At 45.2% G+C, this 23,893-nt stretch overlaps 2 protein-coding genes across 10 annotated transcripts in view; one reads left to right on the top strand and one right to left on the bottom strand.

Annotated features, from left to right (window-relative positions):
• Window positions 1-23,893, bottom strand: part of PMS1 (PMS1 homolog 1, mismatch repair system component) — a 302,687-nt gene that overhangs the window by 276,771 nt on the left and 2,023 nt on the right. For 8 of the 9 annotated variants that reach the window (XR_003857402.1, XR_003857404.1, XR_003857403.1 and 5 more), the window contains exons 2-4: window positions 6,198-6,356; window positions 4,856-5,038; window positions 1,145-1,247 (exon numbers count right to left, since the gene is read on the bottom strand). Coding sequence is in view for 6 of the 9 variants with exons in the window: in XM_029606009.1 (XP_029461869.1) it covers window positions 1,145-1,247; window positions 4,856-5,038; window positions 6,198-6,329 (418 nt within the window). In the remaining 3 variants the exon portion in view is untranslated. The remainder of the gene's footprint in view (window positions 1-1,144; window positions 1,248-4,855; window positions 5,039-6,197; window positions 6,357-23,893) is intronic. The other variant, XM_029606010.1, reaches the window with a different exon arrangement.
• ORMDL1 (ORMDL sphingolipid biosynthesis regulator 1) overlaps window positions 12,343-23,893 on the top strand; it is a 35,325-nt gene continuing 23,774 nt past the window's right edge. Inside the window, 1 exon segment of the mRNA XM_029607907.1 lies at window positions 12,343-12,505. Within this exon segment, the coding sequence (XP_029463767.1) occupies window positions 12,343-12,505 (163 nt within the window).

Here is a 23,893-nt window from a genome sequence, read left to right as displayed (position 1 = left end):
CCCCCCATAGGCTATGAGTGCTGCTTCTGCAGCATTCCCAGTTCAGGGAATCAAACTCATGCTGCATGGTAGCAAACAGCACTCTCATCCAGCCACCTGCTGGCCCAATAACATTTTTTGTATTTTAGTTAATATAAATTTCAAGTGAGAAGAGCAAAGATTCAATGGTTATATTTTTCTCTCTCTATCATGCAACATATTCTGGTATTTTGTGTATGCATGCATATAGAGGCGTGTATGCTAATGAAATACCAGCAAAGATAAAACTTAAGTCACCTTCCTTCCTCAATTCTATTATCATCTATGCCAGTGGGCAAGCTGATTAGATGCCTTATGTATGTGTGAGATGTGAATGTAGAATTTAAAAAAGACCCCATTAAAAAGCTCATGGGTCACCCTCTCTGTTACATTTTGGAAACGAAAAAAAAAAAAAAATTACAGCCTACTATGAGGAGGGACATTTTGTTCAATATAAGTCAAACTGGGAATTCTCGGCTGCTGATGACGTAATGGTCTTCAGATTACAATGAGTATCTGTAACTATACTCTGGGTTGGTGCAAGGGTTTTTTGCTGTCCCAAGTATATTCAAAATTTGCCTGACTGACTGGCTGGTGCTCCACCACTCCCCCAACCCATATGAACAGGATAATCACTATGTGCAGCATCAATCATTAGTAACTTCCTTGCTTAAATTTTCACTGTTGAAAAGGAAAGCAAGACAAAAAGACAACCAATCTGCACTCATCTCATCCAAGGACTCTTTCCTTCATGAGGGAAAGGTTTATTGCTTCAACAACAAAACAAGAGCAACAACACCACCTCCCAAAACCCCTAATCAAAGCTGCTGGAGAAGCATAGACTAGCAGAAAGTCCTCCAATGAGCGGCCAGGCATGGGGCTGTGTGCTGTCAGTGGCTGGGAGTGCATTTGTTTGTTTTTGATGGAAGAATGGCAGAGAGCAGACGTTTGCCTTGCTCTGGTGTGAGAATTAAGCAAAGAAGTTCTGGCAGTGCCTTGCTGCGGTCATTGTCACACTGCTAGCATTGGAGTACCACCCTCCTGCCCCTGCAAACCTTTTGCTACATCTCTGCTAACTAATGTCCATAAGCATTAGTAATAATTTGTGACAGTGGGTATATCTTACCTTGCCCCAGATGAGAAGGCTTCTGAGAAGTTACATGGCCACAATTATCCAACACATACTGGGTGCTAAAATCATCAGCAGTAGTCTTTGTTGTTACAGAAACCTGAAAACATGTTTTCTGACATTAAAAAGCGGTATCTAAAGATAAAACAACTGCAAACTTTAGACCTGCCTGAAAACTGCAATAATCCTAGTTTAAGTAAATACTGCTATTGGAAGGGCTTCACAGTCTCAACTGCAGCAGCATCTTAGACGCACTGCAAACAAATCTGTAGCAAGCAGGGCTGATGTTAGTCTACCAATGGAAGCTGGAGTTCCAATGCTGGGACCTGTAACTGGATATTTTATGTGCAGAAAATATGCTTTCTGCACAAAAAAAAAAAGCATGTTTTCCATGCATAAAACATGATTTACATGTACAAAAATGGTTTTCTGTGCAGAAAACATTTTGTGTGCATAATTTATATTTTATGTGCAGAAAACATGGTTTATGTGCACAAATCATATTTTCTATGCATAAAATGATTTATGCACACAAAATGCTTTCTATGCATAAATCATGTTACTTGTGCACAGAGCTTTTTCTTTGTACATAGGAAATATTTGAGGAATAAAGAAAAAAAATAGATTATTCTTACAAAAGGCCCCCAAACAACCACATCCGAGCCATAAAGAATTTAGTGTACTTAAAAAATAAATAAATACTGGTCATTTCAGATATACCAAATGATGCCCAACTGCCAGGATTAGAATGAGTCTTCCATATGGAAGGAACAAATAAGACGGAAAAGTAAACTCAAATGCATTTTAGCTTGGTCTGAAACAGAAAATCCCAAGTGAAGGAGATGCACATGAGAAGTCGGAATATACAGAGTCACTAAAAAGAGAGTAATGTGGTACTGTTAATAACAGATTTCCATAGCATGGAAACACCACCACATGTATCCTAACTTCAACTCTTAAAAAGGATCCTAATGCATGCCTTGGGAATGTATGCTAAAATTCTTTTAAAGCCTGCTCAGCCTCGGCTGGTGGTAGCTTCTGTGTGGTAAGCAACTGTTGGACCCAGTGGAGAGTAGCGCGCTGAACCATACTGCTACATGCCGCTGCTCGGACCCCCAATGCCGCTATCTCAAAGATGCGCTTTAGCAGCACTTCTAACTTTCTGTCTTGGAAATCTTTCAAAGCCACCCCTCCTGTGACAGGTATGGTGGTGTGCTTAACCACAGCCGTCACTGCAGAATCCACGGCAGGGACTTTAAAAATATCCAAAGAATCTGCAGGCAGGGGATATAATTTATTCATGGCCCTGCTGACTCTCAGTGATGCCTCCGGCACCTCCCATTCTTTGGAAACTAGCTGTAAAACCTTGGCATGTAAGGGAAAAGACTGTGGGGGAGCCCTTAAACCTGCCATAGCTATGTCCCCCGTGGAAGTGTCAGTGTCCTGCTGTGGCGCTGGGATCTCTAATTCCTTCAAAACATGAAGGATTAAAAAGTTAAGCTCATCCTTGCTAAACAGGCGCAGGATCTGGGGGTCATCGCCCTCGAGCGCCCCCGGAGCGTCAGAGACCTCTGTCCCCGTACCATCCGGCAATCCTGTGCCATCCGGAGACCCCTGAGTGAGATCCGGAGCTACCGGACCCCCCTTGCCGCCTAATGAATAAAGTCTGGTGGGATCTGAATCCCCCACGTTGTCCCTAGGCCCAGACCTGCCCCGCTCAGGAGAGATTCTGCCCCGCTCAGGAGAGACCCTGGGAACCTTAGGGGGAGGGGGTTCATCCGGCTCCCAACCTGCCTCCGCATCTAAAAATGCCTGGTGCATCAATAGGACAAATTTTGAAGAAAAGGGTACTTTCCTTTTGGAGCCCCCCGCGGGCTGGTCCCGGGGGGGAGGGGCTCGAGGAGCGTCCAATTCGGATCCACTGCACGGGCTCAAGGCAGGAGGAGAGATATGAGCAAAATCCTCCTCCTCAGATGCCGAATCAGCAGGCTGCCGCGTGGTCAAAATGGCCACCGGCTCCCTAACAGTGGGGGGCGGGGCTGATGACCGCGCGGCTGCCAGGCTCCCTGATCGCACTGAAGAGGGACGAAAAGCTGCGCTGCGGGCAGCGCTCGGCCCCCGGGAGGGTCCCTCGCCCCCGGGAATGCAATGGGAGCAGAGACCCTCCCTGGAGAGTCGCGCCCCCGCCTTGCCACAGGCCGTGCAGGCCAAAGCTCGGGGCATCCTACGGCAGAACCGTGAGTATCTGGTTGGGAGCAGGGATTCGCGCCAAAAAACAGCAAGGGGAAAAAATCGCCGGGTGAAGAGACCTCACCCCCTCCGGAGTCCCTGGTCCGCGCGGCAGGCTAGGGCTACAAGGGACCGCAGCCTGTCCCCAACAGGACTTACGGGTCCTCACGCTGAATTTAAAATAGCCTTTAGCTCTTTTTTTTTTTTTTTTTTTTTAAACAGAAGCCCTCTTCAGGAGGAAAAAACCCCTGGAATAAAGCAGGAACAGACGGGGGAGGGTGACCGGACCACCGGTAGACTTTCCCCCCGACCAAAGGGACACCAACCGGGAAAATAAAGGAGAGCAAAGCTCTCTCAGCCTGCCTGTAAAAGAATAGCACGCTGCGCTGAAAACAGGGAAACAACAAGAAACTAAAACAGTCCCACTTTTTTTTTTTTTTAAACTAAACAGAGAAATAACTAATCGATCTAGACAGTACAAGTCAAGAAATTAATAAATGACACCTGAAAAAGATTTTGTGTCAGGATAGACAGGACTGCAGGTTATGTCTCTCAATCTGCTGGAGTCAGAGGAAATACTGAAGGATGGCAGGTGGCACACCAATATATCTAGGGGGTGCTTTCAGTTTTCTCTCTGACTCCATCTGCTGGAGGGGAGGCATAACCCAGCAGTCTGGACTGATCCTGGTACGTACAGGGAATGGTCATTTCAGATATACCAAATGATGCCCAACTGCCAGGATTAGAATGAGTCTTCCATATGGAAGGAACAAATAAGACGGAAAAGTAAACTCAAATGCATTTTAGCTTGGTCTGAAACAGAAAATCCCAAGTGAAGGAGATGCACATGAGAAGTCGGAATATACAGAGTCACTAAAAAGAGAGTAATGTGGTACTGTTAATAACAGATTTCCATAGCATGGAAACACCACCACATGTATCCTAACTTCAACTCTTAAAAAGGATCCTAATGCATGCCTTGGGAATGTATGCTAAAATTCTTTTAAAGCACACACTGCAATATACAATGATATTTCTATAATATTCTGGATCCAAAAATTTAAACAATTCATATTTAGTTTCTTAAATTTTAAAATAAAAATTAAGAGCTATTTTTAATTGTATGTGTAACTCGCTCGGTTAAAATTTCATCGACATTATAGCACCCTGTGATGTCATCTAGCATTGTTAAAGCTGCTTTGCCATTATTTAGCATCCAATGATGTACTGAATATACCAAGGCTGGTCACATCTGTGAGAACTCACAAGACCTATTTTTTCAAGTATAAATGTGGAACGTGTGTACACTATATTACAGGCAATGATAACAGAGCAATCCCGTTGCACACATTTTAATGAAGATATAATATAAATGGTGAAAAGGTATGAAATTTAGCATTAATGTAAATCTCACCAGGAAAGATGTGCATCCACAACAGAAAATGTGGAAATCATTCAACTTAAAAAGCACCATCTCACCTCTGCTATGGAGCAGATGGAGCCCAAAGCTTCACCTCGGAAGCCATAAGTCTCCAAGCTCTGGAGGTCCTCGTGGCTGCTGATTTTGGAGGTGTAGTGTTTCACTGCCATGACGGGGATGTCAGCAGCTCTGATTCCATCACCATTGTCTCGCACTTCTATCTTATCAAACCCATAGTTTTCCTGCAAAAAAGAAAAGGTTAAAATAGTTTAACAAGCCCAGACAGCTGAAATGGCCAACCTGTCAAAGCTGAGAAAGCAGATTTCAAGGTGATAGCTACATATGCCCTACATATACCATTACACTAGGCTAGATGTATGTTTTCTGCCTGATCAAAAGCTTGGATGTGCATCCAGTAACCAGAGCCTTGACAGTATTTAAGTATGCCTGGGAGAGATACGGTGAGTGGCGGTAAGAGCAGGGATTGGATAGCAGTATGGTAAAAGTAATTGGTGTGGGGGAGGGCAGGAATTAGGTATTGACTAGTTAGGAAAACTTATAGTTCCCTGCAAAAGTCTTCATACACTTGTAAATTTTTCACATCCTGCTGTCTAAAAAAATACAAAAAACTACTGAAAACCTTGAATCTGCTTTTAAGTCTTAACACTGGCTCTCTCTGATTATAGTGATGGTTAAAATAAAATTTCTTGAAGTCTCTTATGTGTTGTCTAGACTACAAGCTCCATGGTGCAGGGATCGCCTCACATGTGAAGCCATACAGCACTGCATATAACTATTAGCACTACAGAAATGATTAGCAGTCATAAAAATCTCAGGGACGAGACCAAACATAATACTGTAACAATAAGCCCCCCCGATTGTTAAAAATGTTTCAGATGCTTTTCACTACTGGGCCCAAGTCCCACACTTTATTAGCTTAAATAAACCCCCGGAGAAGCATTATCTGAGCATCTACTAATCACCTGACCTCCGCCTGAGCTTTTCAAATGGATACACTTACTGCCTCTTCCTGATTCCTATCCACAGACATGGAACTATTATAAACCAAAACATCAGGGATAGACATGTAGTGAGAAACACAGCAGTACAATGTAGCAAATGGGTGAAAGGCACAGACTGAGAAACATTTGAAGAGAGACATCAAAAGGCATGCTCAATGCCATAATGTCCTGGATCTTGCACACACGCAAGTGAGACATGGAGAGAGGATAAATCACTGCTGTGCTCCTTATTTCAAGCATCTGCTGCTGCCACTACACACACACACACACACACACACAAAGACAGTTACATAACAGCCACATTGTTCTACAGCCAGCCTTGCAGTCATGCACACAAGTCAGCACATCTTCAGGATTGCGGGGATTCCAGGCAACATACCAATTTAATGTCAATGCTGGTGGCACTGGCATCCAGAGCGTTCTCTACCAGCTCCTTTACCAAGCTGACAATCGATGTGATCACCTGAGAGCTGGAAAGGAGGCGGATGGTTGCAGCTGGTAGCTGCTGCATTTTGGCTTCTGGTGCCTGTGAATTTGGCTTAAAACAGAAGATAAGAGAGGCATGTAAGTACTGTAGCACAGAATTTCTGTCTGAGTGGCAATTTCTTCCTTTAAGACTGTACTTTATATATTGCCAGAAACAACTGAAGTCCCAAATTCAAAGAATGAGTGCACTACAATCCTATTTTACTGAGATTAAAAACACAAGATCATCTTAGCCCTGATATCCCGTTTTTCAGTCTAACACACTCTAGCCAGCAGCAGAGCCCTCAATTTTGTTTTGAACCAGAGGTTCTCAGTCGCACACATTTTTGGCTGCTTGCAGAGGGAACATGAGGCTAGCCCACAGCCAATAAATAGCAAAGTCTTGCTCTGCCTTGTTCCCACCCCAGCAAGTTAAGTCAGTAAGCAGCACTCCTTACCTCTTGCTGCCTCCTCCTCTGCTGGCTTCCTTCTGAAGTTGGACCTACAAAGGATCCCGTAGCCCTGCAAGACCCACTGGCCCCATGCATTTCTGACTTCAGGGGAAAATCAGCAGAGAAGCAGCAGCAAGTAAGTAAGAAGCACTGCTTGCCAAGTTCTTCTGCTAACTGGAGGCAATCCAGGTGGGGAGAGAAGGGATGGTAATGAAGTACCATGACAAAGTGAACCCAGTGCTGGGTGTGCTGTGATATAAAGAAGGTTGGGAATCTCTATTTTGAACTATGGTAGGAGTGTGCATGAAAAGACATTTTGGTTTATTTTCAGCGCATGCTTTTTTCACAATGCATGCAAACACAGTATATTAGTTTTGTGTGTGGTTTCAGATGGGAAATGCCAAAAAACGATATAACAAATATCACTAACGCTTTCATGTCGTTTAAGCACATTCCAGGACTGTGAATATTTGTATTTAATGTTTGACAGTTGTCCTTATGTATGATCTAAGAACAAAGCATGCGAACCAGAATTTGTGAAATGGACACCTATTAATGGCTTCTTGTTCAGATGTAGCTAATCAAAGTCAAAAGCTGGACTGGCTCAAACTGCTCCCTAATGGAGATATTTTAAACAGTCTGTCATGTGATCTCTTCTGCCCAATCACAGTATTCATCTCCAAGTACCAATTTTAAAAGGTACTTTCCTGGATTTTTAGTGTTTGCCAAGAGGTTCCCAAAACAGATATGAGCCAAGCTGGCCATTTAGATCATCTCAAAAGGAGCCGTTGACCATATCAGCATCTAAAATGATGAAACTGATTACAAGATGTTTAGTGTTTAGTCACTTTGGCCTAGTTATTTGAAATACAACCCCCAAAGACCTTTATGAGGATTCAAACTATTTGTGATTTAGAAAAAAAAGCCAAAAAGGAAAATTAGTTTCTTACCTGATAATTTTCGTTCCTGTAGTACCAAGGATCAGTCCAGGACACCTGGGTTGTGACTCCGCACCAGTAGATGGAGACAGACTAAAACTTGTGGGCGGAGCCATATATAAGCGCCTGTGCCAGTCACAGCCCCTCAGTCATACGTAATGTCAAAGTAGAAAATTCCAAAAGCCAACATAGCTAACCATAGAAAACTTACTAAGTAAACGAAAATAACTCCAACACCCCTACAGGAAAACAGACTCCCCAACCGGGAGAGCGAACAAAACAAGGGGTCAGCGTATTATAAGAAAACGACAATGAGCGGACTCTCCGTTACTATAGCGCAACACTGCGGGCGGGATCCTGGACTGATCCTTGGTACTACAGGAACGAAAATTATCAGGTAAGAAACTAATTTTCCTTTCCCTGTACGTACCAGGATCAGTCCAGGACACCTGGGATGTACCAGAGCTAAGTTATCGAGGGTGGGAAGCAGAGAGTCCCGCTCGGAGTACCCTCTCTCCAAAACCCCCAGCATCAGTAGCCTGAACATCCAACCGGTAATGTTTAATGAAGGTATGCAACGATTTCCAGGTAGCCGCCCTGCAAATCTCTTGAGGCGACACCTGAGAAGATTCCGCCCAAGACGCAGCATGAGACCTCGTCGAATGAGCACGAAGACCTACCGGCGGTGATTTACCGCGCAAAATGTACGCGGAACCAATGGCCTCCTTGAGCCAACGGGCGATCGTCGTGCGGGATGCAGCAGAACCTTTCTTCGGACCCGACGTCAACACAAACAGATGATCCGACAACCGAAAAGAATTTGTAACCTCTAGATAGCGCAGAAGAGACCTCCGCACATCTAGTTTTCTCAAGTCCCTCGATTTTGGATCTGAAGACTCCCCTACCGCGAAAGCGGGAAGTTCAACCGATTGATTCAAATGAAAAGCCGATACGACCTTAGGCAGAAAAGAGGGAACGGTCCTCAAGGAAACCCCCGAATCGGAAATGCGCAAGAAGGGCTCCCTACAGGACAGAGCCTACAACTCGGAAACTCGGCGAGCCGACGCAATCGCTACCAGGAATACAGTCTTCAACGTGAGATCTTTGATCGTAGAACGTTTCAGAGGCTCAAAAGGAGCTGAGCATAAAGTCGAGAGCACCCAGTTGAGGTTCCAAGACGGACAAGGAGGCCGCAAAGGAGGACGGAGGTGTTTCGCTCCCCTTAGAAAATGGGAGATATCTGGGTGGAGAGCCAGGGAGACTCCCCGGACTTTACCACGCAAACAACCAAGCGCCACCACTTGGACCCGTAGGGAACTGCATGCTAAACCTTTGGCCAGCCCAGCCTGGAGAAAAGCCAAAATATCAGGAATAGTAGCGGAAGTGGGATCCAGACCCCACTCTACACACCACTCTTCAAAAACTACCCAGACTCTAACATAAGCCAGAGAAGTAGACTGCTTCCTGGATCTCAGCAACGTGGCAACTACCGCATCTGAGTAACCTTTGCGCTTCAATCGATTCCTCTCAAAAGCCATGCCGCGAGACAGAAGTGATCCGCATCCTCTAAACAGACGGGGCCCTGACGAAGGAGCCCTGGAAACCCCTGTAGACGAAGGGGCGGCGCCACCGACAATTGGATCAGATCCGCAAACCACGGACGGCGCGGCCATTCCGGCGCCACCATGATCACGTTGGACGGGTGCAATTCTATGCGCCGCAGGATTTTGCCGATCATGGGCCACGGTGGGAACACAGAATAGCACGTCCGCTGGCCAGGGAAGAGCTAACGCGTCGACCCCTTCTGCTCCTCTTTCTCGGCGTCGACTGAAAAATCTCGGAGCTTTTGAGTTGTTCCACGTGGCCATCAGGTCCATGTGGGGCGTTCCCCAAGTCCTGCAAATGAGAAGAAACGCTTCTTCCGCCAGCTCCCACTCTCCCGGATCCAGGTGGTGCCGGCTGAGGAAGTCCGTCTGGACATTGTCGACTCCTGCTATGTGAGACGCAGCGAGATCGCTGAGATGCCGCTCTGCCCAGGCCATCAAGGAACGCGCTTCTTCCGCTACTTGAGGGCTTTTCATCCCGCCCTGGCGATTGATGTAAGCCACGGTGGTAGCGTTGTCCGACAATACTCGGATCGCCTTTCCTCGTACGAGGGGTAGAAAAGCTTGCAATGCCAGACGGACCGCCCTGGACTCTAGGCGGTTGATAGACCACCGGGTCTGATCTTCTGACCACAGACCTTGAACCGATTTCCCTTGGCAAACTGCACCCCAACCGGAAAGACTGGCATCCGTGGTCACCACTGTCCAGTTGGGAAGGAGAAGAGATACTCCACAGGAGAGATGTTTGGAATCCAGCCACCAGCTCAGGCTGGAGCGCGCCTGACTGTCGAGAGGCAGTGGAAGATAAAATTCCTCTGAAATCGGTTTCCAGCGGGAAAGCAATGAAGACTGCAGCGGCCGCAGGTGAGCGAATGCCCAAGGGACTAACGCCAGCGTGGAGGCCATAGATCCGAGAACCGTCAGGTAATCGCAGACTCGCGGACGGTGCTGAGACAAAAGACGTCGCACCTGAGACTGTAATATGCATATCCGTTCCTGAGAGAGAATCACTCTGCCCCGTTTTGTGTCGAAGACGGCTCCTAGATACTCCAAGGACTGAGTGGGTTCCAGATGACTCTTGTTGTAGTTGACCACCCAGCCCAGGGACTGCAAGAATTGAAGCACCTTGGCTACCGCCTGCCGACACAAGCTCTCTGACTTCGCCCGAATCAGCCAAATGTCGAGGTAAGGGTGAACCAGGAGGCCTTCCCGACGTAAGTGCGCCGCCACCACCACCATCACTTTCGTGAATGTCCGAGGCGCTGTCGCCAGGCCGAACGGAAGAGCCCGGAACTGGAAGTGTCTTCCCAGAATGCAAAACCGCAGGAACCGCTGGAACGCTGGTTGGATGCCCACATGAAGGTATGCTTCTGTGAGATCTAGTGACGCAAGGAATTCTCCTGGCCGCACTGACGCGATCACCGAACGAATGGTCTCCATCTTGAAGTGAGGGACCCGAAGGCATCTGTTGACTCCTTTGAGATCCAGAATGGGTCGGAAAGTGCCGTCTTTCTTGGGAACTATGAAGTAAATGGAATAACGGCCCTTGCCGTACTGATCGGCCGGAACCGGAGAGATGGCCCCCAAGCTTTCTAGTCTTCGAATGGTATCTAGCACCGCCGCTTTCTTCTTGGGATCTTTGCAGGGCGAGACCAGGAATTTGTCCACTGGGATGCGAGCAAAATCTAACTCGTAACCGTGTCTTATCACATTGAGGACCCACTGATCCGACGTAATGCTGGCCCATTCCTCGAGGAACAAGGATAGACGCGCCCCCACGTTTGGGACAACGTGCTGAGGACGCAAGGAGGGATGGGCCGGCCGAACTTCATTGCGAAGGCTTGGACCCCGCACCCGACGGGGCTCCTCCTTGCCTGCCAAAACGTTTACCTCGAAAGGACTGCTGCCAGTGAGTGTTCCGAGAAGAGGACGGTCTATAAGAGGATCCGGTGGATCTTTGCGGCCTGGACTTTCGGGGTCCCCGGAAACGAGCTCTGCTGGAAAACGAAGAGCGCGCCCGGGCCCTATCCTCTGGCAGCTTAAACGCTCGGTTCTCACCTAGTGAAACCATTAAGTCATCTAACTCCTTTCCGAACAGCAATTTCCCTTTAAAGGGTAACGCCCCGAGGTGAGCCTTGGACGAACCATCCGCCGCCCAGTTGCGTAGCCAAAGAAGACGGCGTGCCGACACCACTGCTACCATGGACCTAGCTGAAGTGCGTAAAAGATCATGGAGCGCATCAGCCCCATATGCAATAGCCGCTTCCAACCTATCTGCTTGGGAAGCCTCCTCCGTAGAGAGATCCGCATTAGCCTGCAATACCTGGGCCCAGCGCAGACTAGCACGCATAGCAAAGTTCGTGCAAATGGCAGCTCGCACTCCTAGGGCGGAAACCTCAAAAATCTTTTTGAGTTGAACCTCCAACTTTCGGTCTTGAATATCCCGGAGGGCTGTTGCTCCCGTGACCGGGATGGTAGACCTCTTCGTGACAGCGGAGACCGCCGAATCCACCTTCGGGAGTCTGAGGAGTTCCAACGCCTCCTCCGGTAAAGGGTAGAGCTTATCCATGGCTTTGCTGACTTTCAAACCCAGCTCCGGAGTATCCCATTCCTTGAAGAGGATATCCGTGGATGAGAAATGAAAAGGGAAGGCGACCGCCGGCCCTGTGAGGCCGAGCAAAACGGGATCCATGTTCGCCTCCTGGCGGACCACCACTGGGGGAGCATCAATCCCCAGCTCCTGGAGAATGGCTGGGATGAGAGGTGACAGTTCCTCTCTGCGGAATAGCCGCACCACCTTGGGGTCATCCCCGTCTAAGGCCTGTGCACCTTTCCCTGCACTAGGCTGTGCCGTTGCATCCGGTGCTGCCGGCCCGGCCCCCATCAGGGGCTCTTCGGAGTCCTCCGTATCCGTCCCGGGGGAATCCTCGGAATCCGATTCCTGCGGCAGCCCCCGGGGAAGCCGCTTCCCCTGGGACGAGCCCTGGGCGATCTCCGCACCCTTCCTGGCCTTCTTTTTCCGTGGCGGGGACTTGCGGATAGCAGTACGCGAGATATCCCCCCGTATGCGCTTGCTGCGCTTATATTTGAGGACTTTGCGCAGCAACAGCACAAAGTCCTCAGAAAATTCTCCGGAACCCGCTGAATCGCTACTCAAGTCCCCCCGGGACCGAATCCCCTCCGAGGGGACCTCCCTCGCCTTGTCACGCTGCGGGGAAAGCGCGGGAGGTAGAGACGAAGCCCCCACCGTTTCCCTGGAAATTTCCCGGCCGGTGGCCAAAATGGCCGCCACTCCCGCGCTAAGCGGGAACAGGTCCTGAGGTGTGTCAGGGGGGCCCCCACCTCGCTGCGGCGATCGCGCGACCCGGGACCGAGCCCCCCGTGGTGCTGCTGAGGTTCCCTCATCACCCGGGACACATGCCGAACAAAGGCTGTCCCGGGAGAGACGCGTGCGCGCCGAGGCGCAGGCCCTGCACTGCGAACCCCGAGGCATGCCGACGAACGCGGGAAAATAGAGACGCGCCGAACAAAATTACCACAGAGGAAAAAAAAATTTAAAATAACTAAAACGGAGCAATTCGGCGACCTCCCCCCAGCTGGCGACGCCCCCCCACCGACGAAAACAGAGCGTCAACGCCGAGGAACGGAGAGCCGCAAGAAAATAAAAGTAAAACTTTTTTTTTTTTTTTTACAGAAAAAAAATGCGCTGTCCCTGGTTCTGAAAGCCCTTTTTCCTGCAGGGGTGAGTGAACCAGGCTCCCTGGTGTCACCCCTGACGCTGCCACTAGTTTAGCCGGGTCCTCAACCCTGGCAGCGGCCTCAACCGGGGGAGGGCAGCGGCCTCAACCGGGGGAGGGTAGTCCCCTCAGGACCTCTCAACTCCCCTGGGAGGCAGGGCACCCGGGAAAGAATTAAAAAACAAAACCCAATTTAGCACAGAACAATTAAAAACTAACAAAACTAACTCAAAAATCAAACCTGACTAACAACCAGAATCAGGTCAGGCAGGGCTGTGACTGGACCTGCACCATCTACTGGAGACAGAGTAAGACTGAGGGGCTGTGACTGGCACAGGGGCTTATATATGGCTCCGCCCACAAGTTTTAGTCTGTCTCCATCTACTGGTGCGGAGTCACAACCCAGGTGTCCTGGACTGATCCTGGTAAGTACAGGGAACATGACTTTTTAACCCAGGCATTGGGTGAGAAGAGTGGGGAAAGAGTTTCAGAATAGCTCATCTGGTGAGAAAGTGAAAGGACAGAATAGGATACCTCCTGAAAAGTGTAGAGGAGGAAATTACGCAATCAGGGGTTAATTCCCCAACCTTTTACTGTATCTCTGAAGCTTTTAATGTTTGTAGTTTCTTTTTCTTTTATGTAATGTATCCTGTTGTACTTATTTTATTGTAAACTGCCTTGGTGCCTTGAGTAATGAGTGAGATTGCACATTTAAATGAAATAATGTGAAAAAACTTCCAGATCCTACAAAATCCCCAGACAGTTGTGAAGGCAAGCTCATGGAGCAGATCCCAGCCCTGGTTCAGAATTGAAAGCACAAAAATTGCAGAAAAAAATAAAACAAATAAAAAAAAGTCTCAACACCTAGAAAGCAATGCAGGAAATGAAAGAGATGAAAGCTGACATTATCAGAGTCACTGATACATTTTTTAAGGGGGCAGAAGAGTTCACCACAACAATACCCACCATCTGAAGAAGACTACAAAAGCTATCTGTTCCGGAAGAGAAAATAGCCAAATGGGAGGAGCTTTTATTCTAAATCGAACAGAAATGTTACCGCCTTACCTATTCTGCAAAGGTTATAGCAGCAAATCTTAAAGGTAAACCACATGACACTTTGATGATACAAATATATGCACCAAATAAAGATGCAGGAAGAGTTGAAGTCAAACAGATCTATGATTCACTAGAAAAGTTCATAAAAGAAAATAAGAAATATCTGGGCAAACTGATCATCACAGGTGATTTAATAATACTAAAGTGCAGTGCCAAAAGCATAAGAATATTGTGGAATCATTTGACTAGGAGAAAGATTAATAAGATCCTATCATGAATGCCAGATTTTTATAACTAATACTAATGGCTTGGGGGGAAAAAAATAAAAGATGGGCCAGAGACATACATGACCGTCACTAGAAGGCACAAATATAAATCTAATTGGTTACATAATCATTGACAGATTTAGAAATGGTAGAAAGAATGCGAAAAGCAGAGCAGGAGCAGACCGTAACAGATCACAACATGGTCTGGAGCAAAACAAATATTAACTTAACGGGCAAAGAGATTCAAAAAGAATAAGAAAATGGAATCTGGAATGTCTCAGAAACATCAACATAAAAACAGAGGTCTAGAACAATTCCAAAAAGGACAACCCAGAGAAGGTGGTTACGAATAAAAAGTTGCATAGAGGAAGCAGCAGCAGCAGCATGGAAGAAGGGGAAAGGAAAAGCAGTACGCATGGATAGCCACTGAAATATTAAATTAAGGGAGATCATTTTCAAAAGGCGCTTATGGTGCATAAAAACCCAGTTGCGTGTGCAAATGGTTCTTTGAAAATAGCCCTGGTGCACACAGGACATGATTTCACATGCACATACTAAAGAGGCATTCCAAGGGGGTGGAGTTGGGAGCAGGATTGGGGTTTATGCATCTAACTTTCAATTTTCAAAAAAAGCATGTGAGTAAATCCCCACACACAAAGTTGCACCTGCTCTCCAGGAGGTGCATCTGTGTGTGCACACTCGCAAATTTACACACAGAAATCTGCTTTGAAAATCGTAGTTAAAAGTCTACAAGCAAAAAAAGGACACACAGACTTCAGCCTATGCGGACTGTGTGAATATTACTCTCAAAAAGTCAATGAGGACAAATCTTAGATGAGCAAAGAGAACAGAAACAGCCAAACAGAAGGAAATCAATAGAGAAATTCAAAAAGACTGCAGCATAACAAAAGAAAGATACTTTCAACAAAAAGTACTGAAGAACTCCAAGAACTGGACAAACATCATAGCCCTTTGTTGTTTAAAAATTAAAGAATCAGAAACCTAATAGAGAGTAAAATTAAGAGTGAAAAGTAGAGAAGGCAATTACAGGTGGAAGAAACATTTTTAAAATATGGGAAAAGTATATCAGAAAAAAAAATCAACAATGATGATCAGCACAAGATGATTTATATCTACTAATAAAGAATAAGTTAAATCTGTAAATAGGAAGTAAAAAAAAAGTGATGACTTGACAAAAAATAAAAGTACCTTAATCTGGCAATGTATTTGCAGAACATATAGTAACATAGCGAATGACAACAAATAATGAAAAAATGGCCCATCCAGTCTGCTCAGCAAGGTGTTTAGGGCTGTGATGCCACTTCAAACAGGCAAGGAAGGCGTTAAATCTCACAGAAATTTGACATCTCAACTATAAAAATTGCTGGAGATTTCTCAGAAGACTTGTCAATATCTTTATCCCAGTTCCCAAAATCAACAGAACACTGGCACAAACATACCCACATGAAAATACAACACATCTGGGAATGCAGGCTGGTTTAAAATAACAAAAATACAGCAGTGGATCTGATACAAAACAGAAAGATGTTACGATCCGGCCTGGGGCAGGAGCCACAGACCCTCTCTTCACCCTCTTCTCTTCTTTTTTCCCGCGGCCTGGAGGCCGCCGAGGATTTCCAGCATGGCTGGTGCCGCTTTTGCAGGTCTTGCCGCAGCTGGCCACTAGCGTTTCCCCTCCCCAGAGACCGCCGCAGTTCCATCCTGCGGCAGGAGCCACGCTGCTTCGCTCCAAGCGGCTCGGAGGCTGCCGGCATCCTTGTTATGCGGCCGGAGCCGCATTATTCTTCTCAAGCAGCTCGGAGGCCGCCAAAGTGTATCCTGAACGGCTGGAGCCGCGTTACCACAACTTTAGCGGCCCAAAGGCCGCCAATGCGTTTCTGACATGGCTGGTGCCGCGCTGCTACTCCCTATGCAGCACAGAGCCGCCCCAGCTGGTTCCCATGCTGCCTGGAGGCCGTCAACATTACCTTTTCCCCTCCGGGGGGGGGGGGGGGGGTTGGGAGAAAGGGCCTTCATCCCCAGGCTTTCTTGCGGCATGGAGCCGCCAGCAGACCATCCTCCCCTCAGCTGGGAAAGCTGTCTTTGATATCGGGCCTGCCCCGAGGCCCAGTTCCAGTGTCCGGGCCAGCTTGGGGCCTGCTCTTCCTCTTCAGCATCTGCAGCAGGGCCGCTGTCCATGGACCTGCACTTCCTGCTTCCTTCCTAGGGGGCAAGGCCGGCTCTCTCTTCTTCTTTTAAAGGGCCAGCGAGGGTGGAGGTCCACTTCTTACATCATCGGAGTTGCCTCTTCAGCCCTACAAAAGGGGCTCGTCGTCATTCCTTCCTTGCCTTGGTAAGGAGCCAGTCCTCCTCAGGACTTCTCTACATCCAGCTTATCGTTGGCACTATGTTTCCTGTGGAATTCCATGTCTTGTCTTCATCGTCCATGGTCTCACATCTTCGTCTTCACGCATCCTGTCTTCGTCTTCAGATGTCATCTCATTCTTTCATCTACTTCTCTACGTTGGACTCTTCTTTCCCTGTGCCTCGGCTGTCCCCTTGTCTTGCCTTCATTGGTCGTGCAAGGCCCGCCTCAGCCCAGGCTTTGTTCGAGCCTTCGTGGACTTCTTCTATCAACCTGTTTGTTGAGTTTATATACCGTCATTCGGTAGAGCCATCATAACGGTTTACAAAAATATACATTTTTCTTAACAGTTGTGTAACAGAAAAAACAATGTGAACGTTATACATTTTCTTAGCAGTTGTGCAACAATAAAACACAATTTGAACAATTTCAGAAATAAGCATATCAAGTCCAGAGAGCAATATTAGGTTGGAAGAGGAGGGTATGCAGTTCAGGGTGAAGAGAATGTATTAAGAGGTTTATAACTGAGAGTTCAGTTGAGAGTTGGAATGATCAGACGTCTGAGGGTCAGTGTAGAATTTGCGGAACATTAGTGTTTTTAGGTCCTTTTTGAATATTTTTAGGTCGTGTTGGGTTCTCAGGAATTTAGGTAGGGTGTTCCAAAGTTTAGGTGAAGCAATTGAAAAGGCTCTCTCTCTTGTGGTTGCCAGATGTGCATCTTTGATAGGGGGAATGTTTAGGTAGCCTGAGTTATTAGAGCGTAGGTTTCTTGGAGGATTTTGAGGGATTATGTTTAGGGTGTTAAGACCTTGATGATCATTGTTTAGAATTTTGTTGATTATGGTCATTGATTTGTAAGCAATATGTGCAGTATTAGGGAGCCAGTGAAGTGAGGTCAATATTGGTGTTATGTGTTCATTTCTTTTTGGTCATGACAGTCTGTGTAGAGCACGCCGGCCGGCGTGGTCCGCAACCAGCTCTCATCGGTTGTGTAGGGCGCATGATATGGCAGTACCTATCCAGGATGGGTGACCTTGTGACTCTTCGTGAAGTCCTCACATACCTGAACTCATCCTTTTTAATTCTTCAAGCAATTTCATCTGATGTCTTCCTCCTTCGACCACCATTCGCCCTGTCGCAGTTGCTGCTCTGTGCAGCAGGTCCGAAAGGGCTAGGAGTAGTCGGAGGACCACTCATGAGACCAAACATTGCGTTGTCTGGGTCTCTCTACTGTGTACAGGTGCGGCAGTGGTCAAGGTCTATTTTCACCAGCCTGCACTCGGACACCTCTCACCTGCCTCGGCACTTGCTGGAGCTCCTCTACAGCTGCGTCGTCGCCCAGGGGTACACGTATACCACCAGAGATGGATCCGCAACCCGCGGTCCCACAACAAAAGATAATTTGGCAAAGGTGTTATTCATATTTTGTAGAGGCAGGTATTGAGAGTTGACTCTTAAATCCTGCAAAGAAGGCATATGGCCACAAACTAATGTTGACTCAATCTTTCTAATTAGGCCAATCTTACTTTTCCTGGTGTTGGCCTGGAACATTTCAATCAAGTTTTAAAATTTACCTATGGATACCAATAAAAGACAAAACTCATTCCTGGCAACAGCCTTACTTAATAAAAGCAGCCTCTCTGAGAAAAACTGAATGCTTGGATTTCAATTGTAATTGCTTTATACTCCGTATGATCTGCAGTGCAAAGGACCCATCTGATTTCTAGTTCTGGTCTTCAGCTCTCTGGGGGCTGAGGATGCTGCAGAAGCAGTGCTCACAGCCCCTAGGGAGAGGTAGTCACGAGGCACTGGTGGGTGCCACCTAATGGCTGAATTTATGGTCACACAAGGGGTCCCCCGACACGGACTCATGTTTCACCGAGGCTGCGTCGGGAGGGACAAGCCTATGTCAACATCTAAAACAAAACATAAAAGGACTATGTCAATGAATGACTAGGCATACCGATGAATAATTTCTAAGTATAAACGTTTTTTTACATACCGTAATATGTGTCAAAACAGTGTAACAGGGAGCGCGTTTACTATTACAACAAATGTATTTTTAAACACTCCAAAAAGACGCCAAACAACGTGGACCAATCAGCATATACAGACAGAATCAACCAATCATGAAAGAGCACGTCACTTGACTAAATCAGGTGAAATATGTCCATTCAAGTTCCTTATTGAGTCCGTGGGGTATAACTGTGTTTAGTAAATTAATCCATCGTTGCTCTTTACGAATCAAAAACTCAGAAAAATCCCCCCCTCGATTCGGGCAGGCAACAATTTCTAAAACCAAGAAGTACAAATCAGAAATATTATGAGAGCACTGAACCCAGTGATCAACCAGAGGAGCGTTTTCCCGTGCTTGCTTAATGTTAGAGCGATGTTCCACAATTCTAGTTTTAATCTTTCTAGTAGTTTTCCCAACATACACTTTCTGCATGGGCACTGGACAATGTAAATCACCCCTTCCGAGTTACAATCTGAAAAAGACTTTAATACATATCTCTTTCCTGATGAGGGATTATCAAAATGTGATACAGTGCTTGTGTGTGGGCATACGAAACAATTGCCACATGGTTTGTGTATACCATTAATTTGATGATTGAAACGTGTATGATTAAAGTCAGAATGCGTCAACAAATCACATAAATTACTCCCCTTCAATGTGTAAACCGCAAGGTCCCCTGCAAAAGCTCTTGGAGAGATAATGAATTCCAATGTTGACATATGATTCTGGTAATCAAGTTGCTCAATGGAGAGAAGGGTTAAATACAGTTTAGGGTTGTGTCTGTGTTCCCTGTCTGTGGTAAAAATAGCAAATCCCTATTCACATTTAAAGCCTGTTTAAAAGCAGGTTTTAATACTTTCTTCGGGTACCCCCTCAACTGAAACCTAAACATCATCTCCTTAGCTTTCATGATGAAATCCGACTTAGACGAGCAGAGCTGTCGCAGTCGTAGCAATTGGCCAGTGGGTATATTCTTTTTGAGAGCTCTAGGGTGACAACTGTCAAACCTCAATCAGAATATCCAAAAAAGAAATCTGAGAAGGGTGAATGTTGAAACAGAACTGTAGGTTTACATTACACTGGTTCAGCCAATCAAAAAACATGAAAAATTGCACATCTATGCTCAGCCAAATGAGAAAAATATCATCAATATACCTAAACCACACATATAGAGAACTGAACCACTCAGAAGTGTAAACATATGTTTCTTCAAATTTGGCTACATAAAGACATGCTAGACTAGGGGCCATGGTGGCCCCCCATGGCTGTACCCTTAATTTGTTGGTAAAAACAAAAACCTAAAAAAATTGTTGTCAAGGCCAAGTTAGCAAGTTCCATCAAAAAAGAGGTGGGCACACATACCGAGCCAGGGCGTGAATCTAAAATCTCTTCAATAACTGATAACGCTTCCCCTTGGGGAATGTTGGAATATAGAGACACTATGTCTAATGCAAACAAATAAAAAGGAACGGATGGTAAACTCAAATCATTCAATAGGGTAATCAAATGTGAGGAGTCCCGTACATAAGATTTAATCAGAGGAACAAAAGGTTTCAAAAAAATGTCTATGAATTGTGAAAGGGGTTCCAACATGGAGCAAATACCTGAGACTATGGGTCTGCCTGGTGGATTATGTAAAGTTTTGTGTATTTTAGGGAGGATGTAAAAAACAGGAGTTCTTGGAAATTCAAATGTTAAAAAGTTACCCCCTCGTGTTGTGATGTACTTAAGTGTTACCGCATCCTGAATTAATGAAGAAATCTTAGATTTCAGGAGATCTGTGGGATCAATGCTCAAAGGAAGGTAAAAAGTACCATCATTCAGTTGACGTAATACCTCTGTCATGTAATCATTCCAATTCAAAATGAAAATTCCACCCCCCTTATCTGCTGATTTTAATACTATCTGGGGACTGTTCACCAAGGCTTTCACTAAAGCACTCTCATGTTTTGTTAAGTTATAATGAATATAATGTTTCTTTGATAATAATGCATTTATATCAGCCCGCACAAGTTTCTCAAATACAATTAAAGAAGGATCAAAGGGACCTGGAGGGACCCATCTGGACTTCACAAATACCAAAGAATCATCCTGTGTCATTGGACGTTCTGAAAAAAACATCTTTAATTTTATGGATCTGAAAAAACGATATAAATAAATTTGAAAATCGAATTCATTGCATCTCATTGTTGGTACAAACGATAAATCTTTTTCAAGCACCCTTAATTCATCTTGCGATAAAGTCCAGGTAAACAAGTTAAATACATTTGACTCTATTACCAAGGGTCCGGCTGTTGACATGTGACTCGCGTGGTACGCTGGGTTTGAGCAGTATATGGGTGATCCCGGGACCGGGTCCCCCGATTGTTGCGTTGTTGCTGTCCCAAATCTAAAAAAGAACGTTGCAATAGATGAATACTGTCCAGACAATGAAGTTGTGTTGGAGATTGATAATTGATTTTCTCATGAAGGGTAAAGAGTTTTGGATCCTGCATCGTCTCCCGAAGAGTTGTCCGAGGACGACTGTGCAAAGGACACTGTCTTTTTTTTTGTTTGAGTCATAGCCATCCATTGATATACGTACCCCTTCTTATAATCAAACTCGTCCCTTTGAAACTTCTTGTATTTCACCGCCTTCAGATCATGTTTGAATTTGTTCAAGTTATCCTCAAATTCCAGACACTGCTGTTCAAAAAGTTCAAGCGGGGAAAAGTTCTTAATAGCTTCTTCTTGTGTTTCCAACTCGACTTTTAAAGAGGAAAGTGTATGTTGGGAAAACTACTAGAAAGATTAAAACTAGAATTGTGGAACATCGTTCTAACATTAAGCAAGCACGGGAAAACGCTCCTCTGGTTGATCACTGGGTTCAGTGCTCTCATTATATTTTTGATTTGTACTTCTTGGTTTTAGAAGTTGTTGCCTGCCCGAATCGAGGGGAGAATTTTTCTGAGTTTTTGATTCGTAAAGAGCAACGATGGATTCATTTACTAAACACAGTTATACCCCACGGACTCAATAAGGAACTTGAATGGACATATTTCACCTGATTTAGTCAAGTGACGTGCTCTTTCATGATTGGTTGATTCTGTCTGTACATGCTGATTGGTCCACGTTGTTTGGCGCCTTTTTGGAGTGTTTAAAAATACATTTGTTATAATAGTAAATGCGCTCACTGTTACACTGTTCTGAGACCTATTACGGTATGTAAAAAAAATGTTTATACTTAGAAATTATTCGTCGGTATGTCTAGCCATTCATTGACATAGTCCTTTTATATTTTGTTTTAGATGTGTTGACATAGGCTTGTCCCTCCCGACGCAGCCTCAGCGAAACACGGGTCCGTGTCGGGGGACCTCTTGTTTGAAAATTACTTACGATAAACAGTGGAGTTGCCATACATGAAAAATAAAAAGATCCATTTTCAAAAACTGGAAATTGGACTATGTAATTTTTCTGCACTTATTGTGATGTATTACTGAATTTGGGTGAAGTTGTTGCTCTTCTGCTTGCTGAATTTATTCAACATCTGCAGGATTCTGGAGGGAGCCTTGCTGAAAACTATAAATGCAATGACTGCGTTAGGAGAATTAGAAGTAGGATATAAAATAGAAGAATGAAACTTTGAGAGTGTTTGGAATTGAAGGTTTCTTTCTCCAGGAAGTGAAGACTCTTTATAATGACCCAAAAGCAGTAGTCTTGGTAAATGGGTTTCTTTCTGCAGAGATTAATTTAGGCAGATGCACAAGGCAGGGATGCCCTTGATATGTGTTGGCTTTGAAACCCCTTCTACAAAACATACAAGATAATCCAGCTATAAAAGGGATACCAGTGGGCAATACACCTGCACAGATTTTCAAATTGGCAGTTTTTGCGGACGATATGCTTATTCATAATACAGACACCATACTCTCGTTACAGGGATTGTTAGAGAAGTTTTCTAGATATGGCCAGCTCGCGGGACAGAAAATAAATCTGGAAAAATCAGAAGCTTTATCACTTTGGGAGGAAGTACGTCAATTGTAGGTGCAGATTTTCCAGTGTTGTGGGTGGAGGTTTCTTTTGCATATTTGAGCATTATCCTATATAGGGATCTTACTCAAATATATAATATTAATCATCAAAACGTATTTAATAACACCAAATTCTTACTGCTGATCTAGGCAGGTTTCCCTCTATCTTTAGAGGTTAGAGTAGGGCTATATCAAATGATGAGTGTGCCCAAGTGGTTTTATATGTTTCAAACTATTCCATACTCTAAAGATACTGTGGAAAGTAGCTAAACCTCTACTTATCTTAGTTAAACTGATGGGTAAATGAGAGACTGGCGGCATAGGATTAGCTAATTTAAAGTCATGTTTTGTTGTCTGCAACCTGCGGCATTTAGGGGATTGGCTACTGGATACAGACTACTATACACTTACAGCAATGGAGCAGGTTCTCCTCGCTTTGAATTTCAGTTATATTCTGCATGTGCTGATTTCCATATTGCCTTCTCATTTTAAAGTCATATCTGCTGGTGATCCCATTGATCAGACCTTGGAAATATTTTTCCCATTTGCTAAAAATCAACAGCACATATTCTCAATACTTATCTTTTCAGGGTAATAGGGCCTTTTTACCAGGAATTCATTCACCAGTTTTTTTCAAATCTGGGCTGCAAGAGGGTTGAAGTATATATCCCAATTTTGTGATGATAATGGCCACATTAAGTCATTTCAGACACTATTGTCTATACATACCTACAGGCCTGATACTATATACATCGCTGGAGCTGGATGATTTGCAACAGGAGACTAGGGTCCTATTTTATATATTCAGTTATAAAGATCCTGGGCCTCACTCTAATCTCCTTTTTCTACCGCATGTTGGTAAGGAAGCTGGGGTCTTGTAGCTATCCTGTCATTTGAGGCCCTTGGGAAAGTGAGATGGGGTCATTTTTACTGATCATCAATATGCGAGACCATTTAAGCAAATAAGAACTATAATATGCAATGCAACTCTCCATGAGGTGCAATATTAATTTTTAATATTATATTTCTCAGCATAGAGTGTATGTTATAAAAATGTAAAATACTGATCAATGTATTAAATGTGCTAGAGCCACAGGGTCCTATTGCAAAGTATTGGCACTTAGTATTTAGATATATCTCCACAACATTCAGTATTATAGAACCT

Source organism: Rhinatrema bivittatum, chromosome 6 (assembly GCF_901001135.1).
Source record: "Rhinatrema bivittatum chromosome 6, aRhiBiv1.1, whole genome shotgun sequence".
Lineage (NCBI taxonomy): Eukaryota > Metazoa > Chordata > Amphibia > Gymnophiona > Rhinatrematidae > Rhinatrema > Rhinatrema bivittatum.
This window is presented reverse-complemented; position numbering and strand designations above follow the sequence as displayed.